The sequence below is a fragment of the Apteryx rowi genome, unplaced genomic scaffold (genome assembly GCF_003343035.1).
Source record: "Apteryx rowi isolate R43461 unplaced genomic scaffold, aptRow1 scaffold_68, whole genome shotgun sequence".
Lineage (NCBI taxonomy): Eukaryota > Metazoa > Chordata > Aves > Apterygiformes > Apterygidae > Apteryx > Apteryx rowi.
Genome location: NW_020450960.1, coordinates 1,352,704 through 1,371,517, shown reverse-complemented (window position 1 = coordinate 1,371,517; position 18,814 = coordinate 1,352,704). Strand labels below are relative to the sequence as shown.

At 37.8% G+C, this 18,814-nt stretch overlaps 1 protein-coding gene across 3 annotated transcripts in view; it reads left to right on the top strand.

Annotated features, from left to right (window-relative positions):
- The first annotated feature begins 1,086 nt into the window (after window positions 1–1,086).
- Window positions 1,087–18,814, top strand: part of THRAP3 (thyroid hormone receptor associated protein 3) — a 28,380-nt gene continuing 10,652 nt past the window's right edge. For 2 of the 3 annotated variants that reach the window (XM_026085875.1, XM_026085873.1), the window contains exons 1-4: window positions 1,087–1,177; window positions 4,575–4,662; window positions 12,470–12,631; window positions 16,419–17,321. In XM_026085875.1, the coding sequence (XP_025941660.1) occupies window positions 12,495–12,631; window positions 16,419–17,321 (1,040 nt within the window). In that variant the 5' untranslated portion in view covers window positions 1,087–1,177; window positions 4,575–4,662; window positions 12,470–12,494. Of the gene's footprint in view, window positions 1,178–4,574; window positions 4,663–11,779; window positions 12,044–12,469; window positions 12,632–16,418; window positions 17,322–18,814 lie in introns of all 3 variants that reach the window. The other variant, XM_026085874.1, reaches the window with a different exon arrangement.

Here is an 18,814-nt window from a genome sequence, read left to right as displayed (position 1 = left end):
TTAGAAGAATTGCATTGTAATGGTGCAGGCAGATGCCTATGAGTTTGTTGCCTTTGTTAGTGGGGTAGGAGGTCATAGTTTTTCCTGGCACAGCTTGGCACTGTATTCTCATTTCGATGCTGACTGGACTTGCCTCTGCCCATTTGCAGCACCGTACAGAGAGGGCAGTGACGCCTGTGAAGAGCTCAGAACCTGAAGAATCATAGGTTAAGGTGCTTTARGTTAGGACAAAGGAATAAGTAAACAAATTTGAGTGCAGTTTCTCCTCATTTCTCATTTTTAAAACAGTAATTTTGTTCACACGCTTTCYTACCCAAGGAACAGTTTTCTGTCAGTGCCCTTCCAGCCGCACAGGAAAATATTTAGCATGTTTCTCCCCTTTTGTAGTCTTATGAGAATGAAGTTTTTTTGCAAAGACCTGCTCATACCCGCTACCTTGATAGGAAAGGAAATTCATAATTTTATCTCCAAATCTGTGTCATCCAGCCGTTTTGTAGCCTGTTGTGATTTATAGCGTAAGGTAGTTGTTTAAAAAAAGAAAAACACACAGCAAAGAAAACGGTAGGGGTGCTGTAGTTTGCAGAGTTAGCTAGCATGTCCTCCCAGTTGTGATTTGCTTTTCATTTTTATCTTTGGCTGAGTGAAAGGAAGAAAAAAGCAGGTCAGATAGCCCTATAGGTTTCTCTGCTTTGAGAGCACAAAAGGCAATGACTTTGGGGGGTGGGGGGGGAGGAGGTGAAGCTGAAGTCCTGCTCTCAAGAGAATTAGCTTCAGTATTAATGATGTTAACTTGTGCCTTAACAGAGGGTTGTATACCCGATTACTTTTGGCCCTGTGTTTATGTGCTTTTTTCTAAATTATTGTAGCTAATTGCTTCTGTAGGGTTATGGATGAGATCATTTTCCTGAATTAGAGATCTGTGTATGAACTACTATTCTGATTAAATATTTTCAGGACACCTTTTTTACTGGGAAAGAAKTTGGGAAATGGTGTTGGGATGAATGACTAAAATCAGAATCTCTTCTTACACTTGTGAAATGCGCTTGCAAGCATTTGTCAGTATCTCAATTGGTTTACATTTGTGGTGTTTTTTTTTTCCTTTTTCATTTAGGTGAGAGTTCAACTACTTCTGATAAAGCAGCATTCAGAAACATAATTGATGAGAGGCTTACATAAGGTATGTAAACACAGGTCTGAAAGCTACCTGTGCAAGTGAGCGTGGTAAGCTTGCAAGCCATATGTGCTACAGAAATGCCAATAACGGGTGTATCTAATCACCAGTATATCCTTAAAGGCAAGACTGGAAGAACCATTTCTGTACATAGTTACCTTCTCTGAAATACCGAAGCCAGCATGTGCTTTCTGTATATTATATTACCATTGTCACTTCCGGTGTGCTCTAACATGTAGATTGCAGCAACTTATTTTTTTATTATTATTTTTTATTTTTTTTCACCTCAAGTGAGTTCACAGCAACATCTTGTACTGCTGCAGGGTGAAGCTTGCTGGCTAATTGGTTTTACATAACTGGTTTAATCTGTCATTCTTTTGGACTGCTCTTTTAAAACAACAGCTTTGGTTGGTTTCATTTMAGTGTATTGACAGTTGACAAACTTACTGATACAGGAATATTATTTTCACCTTCTAACACAATGGACATGATAGTCACACTATGGTCATTTCTTTGATTTGCTCCTTGATAGAAGTGACAGATTCGTCTCCTTACATTGAGATGGAGACTGTGGTCTGTCTGTTGTGTGGGTGCGTTTTTGTTTTTTGGGKKTTTTTTTAAGCTCAGCTTTTGTTCATGATCACTAAGACAAAAGTAGTTTTGRTTCAGTGGTAAAACACTGATAAGATCAGCTACTGTTGTAATTTCCATGAAGGAGGGGGAACATTGGTTGGGTCAGTCTGTTGGAATGGAGTGCCAGGTTAAGTCCCTCTGTCAGAAGTAGGACTTCAATCCTGTTGCTGCTGCTGGAATGGTTTTCTAAAGTCCAGGGAAATTTTCATAGATTTGGGAATGCTGGGAACTGCAAGGGAAGAGCAGGTGTCATGTGTCCTCTCATTAAGCATGCTTGGGTTGATGGGGAGACGTGTTTCAGGGTGCCCTGCAGCTGTGTGTCTGTGCAAGCTGCCTCTGCTGCTGGCCCTGCAGCAGGCTCGACAGGTGCAAGTGGCAAGTGCTGCTGGGAGTGCAGATCCTTTCAGGGAATTAATGCAAGGTATGAAAAATATCCTGTTTGAGCACTTGGGGTAGAAAAGAAAAGAATAACTGTTCTCATTCTTTGCCAGATACACATCTAGTAAGCAAAGATTGCTGTAAAGTGACATAAGAGTTAGGCTGCTTTTATTAAGKGTTGAGCCTGGGTGTAAGAGGAATCATTGAGGACCAAGTTTATTACAGTTCTGTGTATCTTTTTTTATATGAGCCCAGTAGCTCATGTTTAACTTAAGCAATTTGTTCTTATAGGTATTGTTTTGTGTCCCTCGTAGCAATTTGGCATAAGTCACATTGCAACTCTTACTCTGTAGGTAGACCGTTAAGTTGAAAATGAAGCCATGCTGAAATGCATTTAAAATATGCTGATAGTTCTTAGTCACTGTTCTGCTTTATACAGTTGCTGTTGCCTAGTTAGACAAAACACATTTTGTAGGATGTTTTGTAGGATTTTGTTTAGAATTAACTAATATTGTTCCATTTTTTGGAGCTCAGGATGAGTTGTAGTCTTGACTGAAGGAGAATTAATTATTTTGTTCAGTGATAAYGAAGGCTGCTATGAGCAAATAAAGTAACAGTTTAACTGTTTCTTTCCAAACTGAATATATGTTAGTGAACACTGATGACAAGGAACCCAAGCAGGAATGTTTTCTGTAATGAGCTACTATCTTATTTGCTTTGTGTCTTACTGCAAAATAAGCTACAACTGTTTCATTAAATGCTGGCCAGAAAGGAGAAAGTAAAATTTTGTCTACCTACCACAACTGTACACAGCTTTCCMCAAAAGGCTTTACAAAATATTTTAGGTAATATTTACAAAATATTAAAGCAAGTTTTGCAGCAACATGCGCACTTCTAAGGTATGTACATAAGCTGTTTCACTTGTTACTGAATGTTCTTTGTGTTTATGCTCAGTGTGTTATAGACAGGTTGGAAGACAAATGAAGTGCTGCTTTTGGTGGGGACATATCTGCTGTGTTTTCTCTCCCAGCTGGCAGACTGTGGTGATGTGTGGTGTAGCAATCCTCAGTGGCATGCTTGAGACTGAGTGATTTCAGCTGTAATGATTTGTTACRTAGCTTGTCTGTACGGGGCTGTGGTGGAGGTTCTGTTCTGCTTTAACATCTGTAAAAGTTCTGAAATAATAATGAGTATTGCTTGAAAGACTTCAGAAAAGGAATGGAGGATGGAAAAAGACAGTAAATAAGGTAGCACAGGCCAACTGGAAATAGGAAACAAGTTCCAGGGAAAAAAAGCATTATGAAAATTAGAAGTGTTCTTTGTTTGACCCATGTCTTGGCATACAGAAATGTTCTTTACAGTGTTCTGGAATATGAAACTCCTGGGCTACAATTTGTGCTTCAGTAGAAAGCTTTGAGCACGTCCCTGCCTTCCTTTCCATATCTGGAAAAAGGCTAACAGTTCTTGCTGTTAATCAAATAAGAAATATAGTGTCAAAAATATTTAAAAGGTGGATATCTTTTGTTTGCTTTTTTCCCCCCCCCAAAAAAAAAAGTTGTTAAGCATGACTGAGAAAACATTAAACCCTGGAATACAGTCTTCCCACAGTCTTAGGTGAGGCTAGAACTTAATTACTATTCCATAGCAAGTATAATCTTCAAATAACCTTTGAAACTTTTTATTTAGTGATGTGAACAGAACAAGTGATGAATAGCTATAAACAAATTCATTTTATGAATATATACTGCTGTTAGATCAGGGGATTAATAATAGGGAGTCATTTTTGAGGATCTGTTTACTGTTTTCTTTCTTAAAACTTGCACCCTTCTAGAGATGGAGAATACTGAAGTAGAATTCTTGATCTGTCAAAATTTTGACAGCTCAGTGGACTACTGGCACCTTTTGAAGACAGTGATATGGTGATGGACAAATTTGTCCAGAAAACTATTGTTCTTGACTTGTGGATTCTCCTTAACAACATGGGAAAATACTTTAGTYGTGAATGCAGTCAGCCCACACAAATGGACTGAGACAAACTGCTTCTATACTGTTGTTCCAGATGTAATGAAAATAGTATGGATATAAGGGAAATTGAGATGTGTGTGTGTGTATGTGGAGGGAGAGGGAGGTGGAAGAAGAAAGATAAATAGATGTAGAATTTGGAAAGCTTGAATAATCATTCTAGAAACAATATTCTTAATAAAAGTAAATGGAAGTGGAATTCATGGTGAAGTGGAAAGTGAACTTAAGCATTTTGGAAGACCACATTTATTGCCAAAGATACATGATGAATGTTTTGGGCACAGCCCTGGATTGACTCCTTTTGATCACTGATAATAAATAAAAGAATGTAAATATAAGGTTTCTTCAATGCATTTTCTTCTCATTTCAGGTTTGTTTCCTGATTTCATAATTGGCAAAGCTGAGATAGTGAATCCTGACTGTTGAAGGGTGCAAGGWGTGAATCTGTGCTCACGCAGGTAGGCGCACAATAGAAAATAAAATCTGCAAAGGTGGTAAAACTGCCTTTCTTGGGATTTGGAATATACCTTCTTATTTTACCTCTAATGTGGGTATACTACAAGTTAAACTATGTCAGTTAAATTCTTTTTCACTGTTCAKATTGCTGCACAAAGAATTCTATATGTCATGTGTTACTTAAGCAGATTTTGAAGAAAAAAATCAGCATTACATCTGGGAATGTTGTAGTTTGTCTTTTCAAATAGCTGGTAAATACAAGGGTAAAATGGAACAACGTGGGGAAATAATCTTGAATGACCAAGAAGAACAAGCACCTACTTTTTTTTTAACATGCTTTTTGGATTTAAAACCTGTTTGTGTTTGCTTGGAAGGAGTGCTTTCCCCCTTATATACCTTAACTGGCCAGATAATTGTCACACTTATCTAAACTGTTAAAAAAAAAAAAAAAATCCATTTAGGAACATTCGTTGTTTTGCTAAAGCTTCATATCTAAAAACTGATTTGAATCAGTGGCTATTTGAAAAGCGGAATGAAAGTTCTCATTAACTAAGTGAACATCGTATTCTGAATATTTAATAATTCTGAAGCCTTAGTAGCTAATAGGAGTGTATAGCAGTGATAAACTGTTGACAGTGGAAAAATCACTGGTAACTGAAAACTCCATAAGAAAATTAGGTTAGAATCAACCACATGGGAAATACATGCTTATTAAACTTCCATTAATGGGGGGGGGGGGGAAATCTAGATCCACAGAAAGATTTTTTTTTTTAACGTGCGCATATTTCTGTCGAGCATTGCCTGCCTTCTAGATTGAAAATAATAGATCAGCAGGTAGATTGTGCCAASCTGCACAGTGTATTTTGCAACAAAAGCAGCATGATTGTGCATTAAGATGGGTATTACTTGGCAAGAAAGGAGAGAAAGATGCTTCASCTGTATGCCCAGAAGGTAGAGGAAAGAATGAATGTGAAAAGTATTGTCTGAACAAGAGTGGTTTGGGTTTTTTTTGTTTTTTTTTTAGTAACTTTTTCAGTGTAAAGAGAATTTCATTGCTGTGGAACAAACTGAAGCTGTTTTTTGAGTTCTGTCAGAAGACTTAAAACTTGTAAAACATTAACTTCCCTGACTGTTTCATGACAAAAGTCTGTCTTCTGGGCAAAGTCCGTTGTACTGACTTAGGAGCTTTCTCTCTTCCAGTTTTTCCACTTTGATTGCTATGGTGGATTGCAGTGAGAGGATTTAAAAACAGAGAAGTCAAAATTTGAACCTTGAAACAGTCCCCAGATTTTAGAAAACTGACTTAGACAGTGAAAGCTTTCCAGGCTGCTGGTTCTCCATAAACTTTATATCTCAAAACCCCCTCATTTGTCAGTAAGACTCATTTGAAGAGCCACACTATGAACAGGGTCCCAGAATTGATGTGGCTTAAARATATTCTTCTAAAATAAATCATTTATAACTTCTGTCATGACATTGATTCATTTTATTGTGTAGCCCCTTCAGCCATTGTATTGGCACTATGGGAACTTTATACACTGGCCTCGTTGCAAAGGTAGTAAGTAGTCAAACTGCACATCAACAGGAATATCTGCWATCTGAGACATTTATGTTAATTTTTGGTCCAGTTCTTTAAGAAGTAGAAATGGCTCTATGCAGAAAACTGTCCTTAAAAGTTACTGTTAATGTCAGAAGATTGACTTTGGCCTTTGTCTTCCCTTGGTAGATTAACTGAGTTGCTTGCAATTCATGGTGTGGGTCCTGTTTGGACAAGATACTTAGAAACCAGGCTTTTATATTGATATTTATATTGAATATTTTCATTTGGTGACTGACTTCAGTGATTCCAGATCTGCCTTGCAAAAAACAACTAATTTTGAATATGTGGTATGAGTGAATTTAGCCAACTAATTTGGAATATAAATTGCTGTTTCTTCAGATGCAGTGCTTGTTGAGTTATTGCATATGTTATGTACTGTAGTTTTAAGGCCAAAGAAGAGGCTGTGAAGCATCTGTTTTCCAACAGTATARTACTTTACCAAAAATTTAAATTCACCATACTCAGATCAGTTCTGATATTTTTAGATGTTAGACTATACTACTTGGGAAGATCTGCTGGACAGCTTATAACCAGGCCTTGAGAAGAGACAGACTGGAAAGAAAGTTTTAAAAAATACTTGGAAATGGTTCCAGGAGCATGTATCCACCAGATGTATGCAATCCCTACTTTTTTTCTGCTGGGAGATGAGACCTGTCTTGCGGCAGGGAACAATCATGTCCCTTTAAAGGTAGAGGTGGAGTCATAGTGTCATGAGAAGGCAATTTTGTAGCTGTAAGCAGGAAGGAAAGGAGACCTCTGGCTGGCAGACAGCTAATGGAGAGTCTCCRTAGCGCTGTGTAAATGCTCCTGCTGTAGTCCCCTCTCCTAGGACCAGACACACTTTACCTTGTAATGCTTCGCAAAGCAGCTTGCCGCTATGAGCTGTGTGAGGCTGTATGCATGTGCGTACGTCGGGGGCGTAGCGTCGTGTTCAGTGGACAAATCGAAATAGTAAGGTAAGTCAGCAGCCACAGCTGCTTTCACAGTTCATCTTTCAGTTTCATTTAGAAGTATCTCTTTCTTTAAAATCAGGGTAATCTTTAGGAAGTTTTCACAGAATAGATTACTTCAGAACACTTTTGTTGTTGAACAGCTGAGCGTGTTTTATCTCAGCAAGTAAATCATTCCTTCTYAGAAGGGCTAAATGGATGCTGCAATAAGTTTACAACTGCAATGTTAACTTAAGGGAACTGAAATGACTTCAATATTTAGTTTATTTAACCTTTTGAGTGCTGATAGAGCATAGAAACTTGGTTCCTATTCTAGTAGGAGTTACCTCACAGGTTAGGAATGAATTAACTTTAAAAATATTGGCAAAGATTAAAAATAACTTCTAAGGCATGAGAGCTCTTGGCACGCATACCAAACTAATGTTTGGTTGGTAAGTGCTCTGGGTCGGAGTAAAATCCTGAAGATTCTTAAACAGCTTGAAGCAAATAATACTTTTGTTAAGATCTGTTCTGGGGCCTTCTCAGGACTTTTTGACCCTGCTCATGAAAGAGGTTCAACCTTAAAATCATGTTTCAGGACATATCATCTTCGTATTCTGAAAACAGTTGAGTCTTCAACTGTGATTGACACTTCAACTGTGATTGACACTTAATAAAAAGCTATACTGAATTTAGAGTTTATCAGATATTTTTGTAATCTCCTTATGGAATGTAGCTTTTTGCTGGCTTTGTTATGTCAAAACCCTCCAGGATTTGGTTGAGAGTGGTTCTCTGGTTCTGAGATGCAGTTTAGATCATGTTCCTTTTACCATTATTATGAATCTTCCTACTGATTAATTGTTCCCATTACCGTTTGCTTCTTATGATTCTTTTCCATGTTTTTGCTTTACTGTGCTAAACTTCTGATTGCTTTTGGCTAACAGATTTTGGAAATGTTGATGTTTCAACAGATGTATTCAGTTAAAAATTAAAAGAAAATATTTGTAAAATATCTTTCCACACATTCTTTCCCTGAAAAGTGGCCATCCATAGGAATATTTCTTCTGCTATGGTAGTGCTTGCCTTTTTTTTTTTTTTTCCCCTCCATCCCTGGTGCTATTTATTTTTAAACAAATAGATAATAGAACAGGAAACTTTTTTTTTTCCCCCCACACTTTCTAGTATGGACTATATTAAAATACTTAAGTTGTCTTGATATAGCATCTTCAGTATAGTGAAAAGGAAGAACAGGAGCATAGCTCTTATTTTAAAAATCATGTTTTAACTTCCCATCTCTGGAGAATATCAACTCTCATGAGGAATGACCCACTTTCCCGGCAATTGCTCCTGTGACTGACTGGYGTTGTGCTCTTCCTGGAAGTGCTCCCACAGTAGTTGGCATATTCACTAATGATACGTGTAACTTGTTGTCTGGGAGCAACTGAAAGTGCAAGTCAGTCCATTGGAATTTGCTTAAAATGGATACATCAGCAGAGAGAAGTATTTGATCTGTTGTGTTTATATACCTAAATGTCTATTTTTAAACGGGAAGTGTAAAAAGGATAGACTTTTTTAGAATATAGTTTTTTAGAATATAGTTTTTATAGTTAATCAGGTTTTTACTAAATCCTCTGTATGTATTTTGAGCTTACTTAAGTTATTTGAAAGAGAGGATAGCTAATGTTTTAGAGCTGAAGTGCTTATTACACATTACGACTAAATAGACACTAATAAAAAGCTGGTTCTTAATTAAAAACATGTTGTTTATCTTGTAATATATCTTCATTAGCACAGCAGTGGTAGTGTATGCTTGATCAGAAGGACCTAAAATTCTAACTCTGGTTTTGCTACACTGCACAGCCCTTAGACGTATCCTAGAAAAGTAAAGGCAAATTTTAAATCTTCTCTAGGAATGCCACCTCTACCATAAGCTGGGCTAACTTAGTGGAGGATGATTTTGGAAAAGGTTTTGGAAAATGCAAGCTGGAAGCAAAAAGAACAATGATTCATGTTATAGGAAGACTTAGTGACCTGCCAATGATGCTTCTGAAAGTGTGAGGGTAGGTCAAGAATCTTAATTAAGAGGAGAGAAGAGCGTAGCAGTGAGTTGCCTTCTCAGCGCACTGATTTAAAGTAAGGTTAGATTTCTCTGCAGTATTATTGGCAGCCTTCATTTTGCTAACATGAGCATTGCAATCTACAGCTTCATTTAAGAGTCGGTTCTGAAGGAGTAGTTTTCTTGCCTCAGATTGCAGACTGACAGGTCATGCAGAGAAACTGGTGAAACCCAGTCAAGTATGCATTAAAACTGGTCACACTCTGAAACAAAACTTGGCAGAATTATAAGGATCCCTTCAGTTTTCTTGTTTGGTGACACTGGGGATATTTCYGGATAAATCCAAACTATATTAAATTTTAATCTGGAAGCTGTGTATCTGTAATTTTCTCTATATGTGGTATTCTTTATGCATTTTATGTACAGTTCCACAGCATGAGTAACACTGCACAGAGATCCATTTTTGAGTCATGAATCRGTAGGGTGAGGAATTCTTGGTATCTTTAATTTTGCTGTTGAACGTGCATAGATACAGGCAGAACTGTAAACCTCCTCTTACACTGACTTTTTTTTTCTCTGCCTATGTCAATTATATCTATGTAATATTTTACTAATTGGGGAAGGGTGGTGGGGTTGGAGAAAGTGTAATTCCTGGTAGAAATTCATAATGAATTTCTTGGTAGGGAATTTARCTATAAAGATTCATGAAAGAATGTTACTATTCCTGTATATATAAATACAAATGGTTCCTGATGCTTCCTGGAAAGCTGAGCTATTGCTTCTCTCCAGTCTCTGCTCTTGTTTTGAAGCTAGCAAAGATGGCTTTTTTGGCTTTTTATTTGCTTTGCAGCTGGATCAGTTCCTTGCCCTGATTCATCAGGGGAGGAGTTATCAGCTTCAGGATGGGATTGGGTATGAATGATTTTTATTATTCCCCCCCCCCCCCAATGAAATACATGTAGTACTGTAACTTAATTCTTTTGCTTCATAACTTTCTTAACCTGATCTAACTGTGCTGCTGCTGAAAGTAGTGTTCCTGTGTGGCCACAAATTTCTGTCCCCTCCTCTGTGTTGGTGCTGTAATTTATATGGTGAAGAGGTTGGTTTCAGTGCATCAGTCTGGCTGAAATATGAAGGGTGTTTTTGTGGTGTTGGTTTTCAGTCAGATTGGTGAGCTGATACAACTCACTCTATTCTTGTATGGTTGTATAATCTGAGCCAAGGGAAATGCAGGAGTCTCCCCCCCTTGCTATCAATGTGGCTTTAAATATTCTAGATGTGGTTTCGRTCTGCTTAAAAAGTAACATACTAAGAGGTAAGCATATGCTGAAACTGGTTTTACTGAGTAAAAATCATTACTCATTTTTCATGCGAAATTTGCATTATGTTACAATGATATGGTCATATATTAGTCTTGTGCTTGTTGTAATTCATGTGGAGAAAAAGAGAAGTCAATCAGATGATAGGGTGAAGTCAGTGGCCTCTTAAATGCTAAATAAATTGCTTCTGATGTTGTGAATGAAACTTATCTGTTGTTTAATGAGAGCAGTTGTTSTCAGATTCATCACCTACTTATGGAATTGTAAAGTTCAAATCTTGGAACTAAATGTGAATGTAGAATACTGAAGGATCCAAACACAAACTAGCATAGCATTTGCTCCCTTTCTCAGCCCGCTGCTGCAACCTCGCGTTTCTAGGAAYGGTGATAGAAAGGAGATGGGGAGCTCAGTCTGAGGATTGGGGGAATAGAGCTCCCTTCCTCTCTCCAAGTCAAGGGCCAAAGCATTTTCCATTTAAGCTGAAGAATTATACTGAAACCAACAGGGAATCAAAAGCTGGAGCATATTTTGCAGCATGATCAAATTTTAAGTTATACGGAATTTTGTTTATGGCTGGATACAGTGATTAAATAGGTCAACTATTACTATAGTTTTGGAGCACTGTAACTGTGGGACAGAAATGGCACTAGAGCTCTTCTGACCTGTYGCTCTGGTATGCTGGGTTTGTTTCTAGCCCTTTATGGAAAGGAGGTCACAAAATGAGGTCGGTTCTAACATGCAGGGAAGGTTTGTGAAGGGCCTGTCTGAAGCCTCAGACCTGTGTATAAGGCATTTGAATTTTTTGGATATTGACAAGAAAATCTGACCAGTTGAGAGTGATCTGAATTTCATCTAAAACTTGTTGGGACCTTCAAATGTAAACAATGTGAACCCCCTGCCTAAGTTAATGGGTATCTCTTTTTTTTTTTTTTTTTTTTTTTGTCCTGAATGTTTTTCTTTCCCTCGAGGCATGACATAATGAAAATCCTTTAGAAAATCATGCTCACTGATATAAAACTTGTTCTGATAAGGTAATAGATTAGATTGTAGTATAATTGAAACAACCATATGATCGGACTGTATGCTTAAAATATTTTTAAAGGGGTTGTTTAACCTTTACCTGGATATATTCCTGAAAATAGTACAGGTAATTCGTTTATTATTACAGTTATGTCAAGTCACTTAATACTACGACTTAATCTCTTCTGTCTTTAGTATTTGAATGACTGGGTGAATATTTGGAAGGACTTCTGAATTATTTTGGCTGCAACAGAACTCCTCACTGGATGATGTACTCTTGTAATTGATCATAGCAACTGCATAAACTACACAAGCAAATAGAACATGTATGCCCAGGATTTAATCTGGAGGTTCATAGCTAGACAGATCTGTACAAATGGCGTTATGTTCAGGTATCCTGGATTATCATTTTTGTTTGTGATTTCTTCTGAAAATTTAAAGAGAAGATTTTTTTTGATGGTAAGCCTTCTTTATTTTTTTCATTGTTCTTTAATAGTGACAGCTGGCTGTTTTGATAGTGATGTGGTTGAAATTAAATGGTTTGTCTCGTTCAAGGTCCTTTTGCTCTAGCTAACAAAATGGCCTCTCCCTATTCCTGTTTTTTGCATAACTTGATGATTTTAATTGTAGCACTCAAATTTGTAATTATTCTAGATTAAAAGCCTTATTTCCTTTGCAGATTTCCTTCTTAAATTGAAAAAAACCCTTCTATTCTGAGCCCAGTTCCATTTATCTGTTATTAGGCAGCTACTTCAAACATTCCTATTTTCAGTTTTATCAAGCTTCATTTCACTTGGTAGTTCCAAACTGCCAGATGCTGCCTGTTCTTTCARGTCTACTGTATGATTTCATTTTTCAAAGATAATATTTCCCTGTTTCCTTCAGGTGTAACTGACAGGTGCTTGCAAAGATGTCTAAAACTAACAAATCAAAATCTGGATCCCGTTCTTCTCGTTCAAGATCTGGATCAAGATCACGTTCACGTTCCTTCTCCAAATCTCGCTCCCGTTCTCGTTCTGTCTCACGATCAAGAAAACGCAGGCTTAGGTAAGTGCATGGGGTTCCAGGTCAAAGGGTGTAACAGTCTGTTTTTGCACTCTGTCCTGTTCAGATGGTTTGTCACTTAGTGTTTTTCCCTGAAAAGCCTTTAATTAGATTCTAGAATAGATAGTGTCCTGTGCCTTAGGCTGTTTCCTGCCAACCTGTACTTTTTTGAAGTGTTTTTAATGAGCTAGAAGAATAAATTGTCTGTTTCTCTGCCTTGTCAAATGTTACTTTTTTTAAATCTAGCTGTTATTTGAGCCCTTAGCCTGGTCTTTGTAGCATTTTTTTGATGAAAGGTAACTTTACTTTTCTGTGCAGGATTTTTTCTAACATAAATAGTAACAACTGCAATAGTAATGATATACAGTTAAACTTGAAAAAAGTTTTGTTAGTACAGCTGACTTTTTCAGTGTTATGGTCCACAGTAAAGTTGTTACAGCCTTTCTAAACCAGGCCCTTAGAGAAGATCTCTGTTTTTCTAAAAGGTATTGATAGAAGCCCATGTCAAAGGATGTGTTTTTTCCCCCTGTTCTTCTGCAGTCTCAATTGCTGCTATATGTAATGTGGTAACCCATTGGACCTTTCCTAATGTTAAGTACACACAATCTCTRAGAAGATCTGGTTTCCTATATTAAGGGTACTTACAGATGATGATGTGTTTGAAACTGCCAAAGCAGGGCAATGTGCAAAAAATCAGCTTTTTATCATGATATGATAAACTCAATGTAAGATTTTTTTATTTATTTTTATTTCTTTTAGCAGACTTGAAATGCCTTTGATCTTACATTTGCTTTGCTAATGTAAGTGGTAGTGAGAGTGTGTGAGCTTGTGTTCCATCGTTGGAACAGGGAAGAACAGTTGGGAAGTTCCATAGCAAAACATGCTCACTTGTTTTGTTCAGTCTCTCTCTCTCTCTTTCTCTCTCTCTCTCTCTCTCTCCCTCCCTCCCCCAGCTTTTGAGTTAATTGATCCCAGATTTAAGGGGCCTTTGCAGATGTTACGTGTTTCCTGCCCCCCCCCCCAATGAATTCAGAGGAGTTTTAATGTCAGTTTAAAACACTGCTATGAAAGGTAGAAGCAATTAATTTTTCTCCTGTTTCCCTTCCCTCAACATATAGGAGTCAGATAACTGAAGTGGTAATTCTGGATAGATAATGTTATTTTCACTGCAGTTTAATTTTGAGAAATCATTTACATGCATAATAGTTGTTACCTCCCTGAATTGCTTCTGATCAGGCCAGTTAAAGGCTCATCTCTTTTGTGGTTATCAGGAATCTGGTATTTTCCTTTCCTTTTAGTTGAGGATCTTGTATCTTTCAGAAGCATTCCAGTTGGACCGGGCATAATTATGTTCAGCTGTTTTTTCACTAATCTTAAATGAATAAYGATTATTCTGAAAATCATTAGGCTGTAAACACATGCAACTGTTAACAATTAAAGATTTTCAAAATGCAGAGGCCGTAATAAACATACAGTTGGAGAGAGAAGGACAGGACAAAACCAAGTTAGAGGCGGAGACTTGAGTCAAACTGAGTTCTTTGCAGAAGGAAGCTGGAATGCTGGAAGATATGTTGTCGTTTGGGAATATCTGCCTAGCTGTGAAGCAACTTTGACAATTGGAAATGAAGGCACCCTGTACAAACATGATCATTTCCTCTGTGCTGCTGCTGAACCTACTTATGCTTTGTAAATAGCATCTTAAAAAAAAAAAATCAAAATGGATGGGGTTAGTACAGACAAATCATCTTGTATGGAGTTAGCATATTCTCTGAGGTAGGTCTAATGTGTTATTTCAGCATAAAAATCCATTCTAGCGTATTTGAGTGYACATCATGAAAATGATTTTACTCTTAGTCTTCATTCCAGAGGCTTACTGTGTATTCTAGGTTGCATTCCCATGTTTGAGTCTACCTAATGTTACTTGCTTTCTTTATGGTTTTATTTTGCATTTTTATGCATTTGAAAATAGTGGACTCTTGAGTAGCGTGTTTTAGCCAGCTCGCTACAGAGACTACTAGGCTTGGGAGATTTATCACTACTTGTTGTTTCTCTTGCAAAGCATTTATTGTATTTTTTTTAAGTGATTTCTTGTAAATAGTCTTTGCAACTTTTAGAGTGAAATTTTTCGTGCTGCAAGCCTCTCTAAAATGACAGAATAGATTTTGGAAGCAGTGTACAACAGGTCCCTTGCTGGTAATTGGTAATAAATGCAGTAGTTGTCTGAAAATGGGAGCGTRTGTGTTCTGCTTAGTGCTTTTGAATAGGATTCCTCTTTTAATTGGTTCATTCTTGCTGCCTTTGCCTTTCCTTCTTGTTTGTTGCTGTTTTTCAAGTGAGAAGGTGTCTCGGGTAAGTTGCTAGGGTTTTTTTTKGTTGTTTCAAGTAAAGAAAGAAGCATATGTTAAAATTACCATTAAACAGTTTGCTAGCAATGACTATAGTATGAATAAATTGTTTCCTGTTAAACTCTAATGTATTTGATAGCTGGAAAAAAAAATAGATCTAAAGTTCAGTTTAACTGCATCTATGTACTTTAATGTTTTAGGAATTCTAATGGCAGTTTTTTTATTCTGTTAAGTTTTGGGGGTGTGGGGCAGGGGAAATAGRGGACAGTAATGAGTTGTATGTATTGCCAGGTGGGGGGGAGCATATGTCTGTTAGAGTATGACCAGTGAGTGTGTTAGAGCTGACTTGGATCTCTCTTAATGCAAGAAGTAAATCCGGWAATGGCATCAGTAAATACTATTTACTAACATTCCTTTTGGAAAATTTCTTTCCTGTTTAAACCTACTAGTTTTGGACATTTTCTGTTTTACTAAGGCAAAGTCTCAGACTTTCAACAGAACTTTATAGTTTTCTAATAGTTGTGAAGTATTTACTGTAAAGCTGGCATTTAATTCTGAGCTACGTGATATTTTCAAATAGTATGCATCTGCACTTCCGAAAATTTACTGGAAAGGACTAATGAAACAGCCCTTAACGATATGCCCTTTAAATCTGGAATCTTACAGGTTTTCTACTTAAGTCTTGGATTCCATTCTGTTCTTCTTTATTAATAACCTGTACTCTTGGAAGCAAGCAGATGGAATGTTGAACAGTGCCATCTCGTGGCATCAGGCTAGAGAGCGAATGCACACCTTCTGACTCCTGCCTCGCTTTATTTGATGGAGTTCCAGGCTCTGAATTACAGCAAAAGATGCACCTTTTGAAACTTAAACTATAGAGCAGTGCGCCGTTTACTCTAGTACTGCTGTTCTCATTTTGAGGTGTTTTAATTCTTTTAACTCATCTGGCAAAGAAGTGGGGTTTCATCTTGATCATCAAGATTTCAGAAGCATGTGAAATAATTGAGGGACACAAGAAGGGGAAGATTTGGATCTGTTCCAATAATGGTAGCATGACCTGCATTAAGAAATGCTTCTTTGTGCAAGATGAGATGTAACCTTGGCCTTGAGCTCTAAGAGCTTGAAATTTGAGACATGTCACTTTCTTGAAGGTGGGTAGCAGCCACGTTCATCCTAGAAAAATCAAAAACAGTTTGTACTCATCATGGTCTCTGCTGTGATTCTGAAGTCACTTGYTTGTCAGTATCGCAGATAGAAGTTATTTCCATTGCAATTTGTTAAGGGCAAAGTGTAATACCTCAATTGGATGAAGATAAACAAAAGAAATTATTTTTAAAGCTCAGAAATTAATTTTACCAATTCTTTTTATAAGGGTTCAAATACAAAGTTTTGTGAGAGGAACAAACTTGAAAATATTGTGTGCTTTTCTTTTTTTCTTTTATCAGTTCTAGGTCCCGCTCAAGGTCATATTCTCCATCTCATAACAGAGAAAGGAACCATCCAAGAGTCTATCAGAATCGGGATTTCAGAGGTCATAATAGAGGATACAGGAGACCATATTATTTCCGTGGCCGAAATCGAGGGTTTTATCCATGGAGCCAGTATAACCGAGGAGGGTATGGAAATTACAGGTCAAACTGGCAAAATTATCGCCAAGCATATAGCCCTCGTAGAGGGAGGTCACGTTCTCGTTCACCCAAGAGACGGTCTCCTTCACCAAGGTCTAGAAGTCATTCTAGAAACTCTGATAAGTCATCATCTGATCGGTCAAGGAGGTCTTCCTCTTCCCGGTCTTCCTCAAATCATAGCAGAGTTGAGTCTTCCAAGCGTAAGTCTGGAAAGGAGAAAAAGTCATCTTCCAAGGATGCTCGAGCATCTCAGGCTGCAGGAGATAATCAAGGTGATGATTCTAAGGAGCAACCATTTTCGGGAGCGGTGGCTCAAGATGTCAAGGCATCTGAGGGATCAAAACCATGGCAAGATATGACCACCTATGGTACAAGTTCAGTGTCAAGAGCTGCTGTGCCTGAACTTAGTCCAAGGGAACGCAGTCCTGCATTAAAAAGCCCTCTCCAGTCAGTCGTGGTAAGGCGTCGTTCTCCTCGTCCAAGTCCACTGCAAAAGTCGAGCCCTCCGCTGTCCAGCCCATCGCAGCTGAGCTCTGTCTTACCAAGCAGCACCTCCTTTCAGGCAGGCTCTCATCAGAGTCCGTTTGACCATGGCTCAGGAGGATTGAGCCCAACAAGGAAGAGTCCTGTGTGCAAAAGTCCAACACCAGTCAGTTCAATTTACAGTGCAGCTCAGAAGGAGGAAACCACAGCTCCTGGAGGAGGAGCCTTCTCAAAAAGGCAAGTGGCGTGTTTCGCTGTGCTGTGACGTGTTCTGACAAGCTAGGTTGCATGTGTAGGCACGCTCTGGGATTGCTGCAAGGGCTCTGAGTGTGCACACAGACTCCAGCTGAAAGGAGGTTCTGGCATGCGCAGTGTGCCGTGCTAGCGGGTTACCAGCTGTTTGGGCCTGGTACAGTCTAAATTATAAAACATAATACAGACCTAACCCGGTGTTGTAGCAAGTGAGAGTTTGCTTTCTGGCTTAACTTGGATAGTTATAAAGATTATGTAGGTCCCCTGTGAAGCTGTTTCTAGTTTAAAGTGAAGATATGCCTGATGAGATTTTCTAGCAACCTAACAGTGCACACTAGAAACTTAATTTCTGTTATTTACTTTTCAGTTAAAGATTACAAAGTATTGCATTTTCGTCTGTATCACTTCTACTAACAAATGATAATGGTCAGCCACTTTCAAAGCAACCTCATCTTTTAAGTTAATGTTATTGTCCAGCTGAGATTCTTGAATTGCGTTAGATATAAATTGGCAAAAAATTAATTCGATCTGACTGCGAGTCCTGCTGCAAGCAGTCTGTGGCAGGTGTAACTGTGGTGCTTGTGCCTGTGTATGTGGGTGGTACAATAAACTTGAGCACYAAGTTCATTGCTGAAATTAAAAGACCTTCCACACAAAAGGCATCAGTTCACTATAATTCTATTTGCTTGTTCATTCCACTACAGATCAGTACCTTAAGGTGATCCTTTGTTTCAAAAGATACAGTAGCATTCACAAATGGTTTTCAGTCTTTTTCCTATTATTTTTTGAAGTTATTTTGGATTGATTCTGTACCAAAGATCTCTGAATTTGAAAAGTTATTTTTCTGCAGTTTGGGCTTTTTGGAGCAGTGAACTAATGTCCTTTACTGCTGTTTCCTCAAAGCTAGGATTTTGCTTAATGAGTGCTTTAAAACATAGTTCTGATGCTTTAAATTAGCTTAGGCGAAACAACTGTTCTCACTAAGTATTTTGTCTTTTCCCAGCAAAATAAATATTTTTCTCCTTTTAACCTTTTTGCTTTTATTTGTATTTACAGTCTGTCATGAAATATTTAGCTTACCTAAGAAACTTGCATCCAAAATTTGAAGTAGCTTTTGAGGCTTTTATTTCCAGTGTGTTGTTTAAAGCAGAACAGCCCAGGTTGAAAGTTTTGATGTGTTATTCTCCTGAACCAGGTTTGTAAGTAACTAAACTGATTGGGTAAGATGTTACTATTTTCCTTAAAATCAGTCTGTGGATAAGCTCTTTTTATTTGTTCCTAAGCCTCATATCATCAGTTCTGCATATCCATTTTCTTCTACATTTGCTGAATTTATTGAGAACATAAAGTCGAAATCCAGGTTGAGTGGTCTGCTTTACCATTGAACTGTTATGGCCTAGATATTGCCTTCTGTATATGTGTAGTTTGGTATTTTCTAAAATTTGTCTGCTTTCAGCTGAAGTATTAACCTCTTTGAT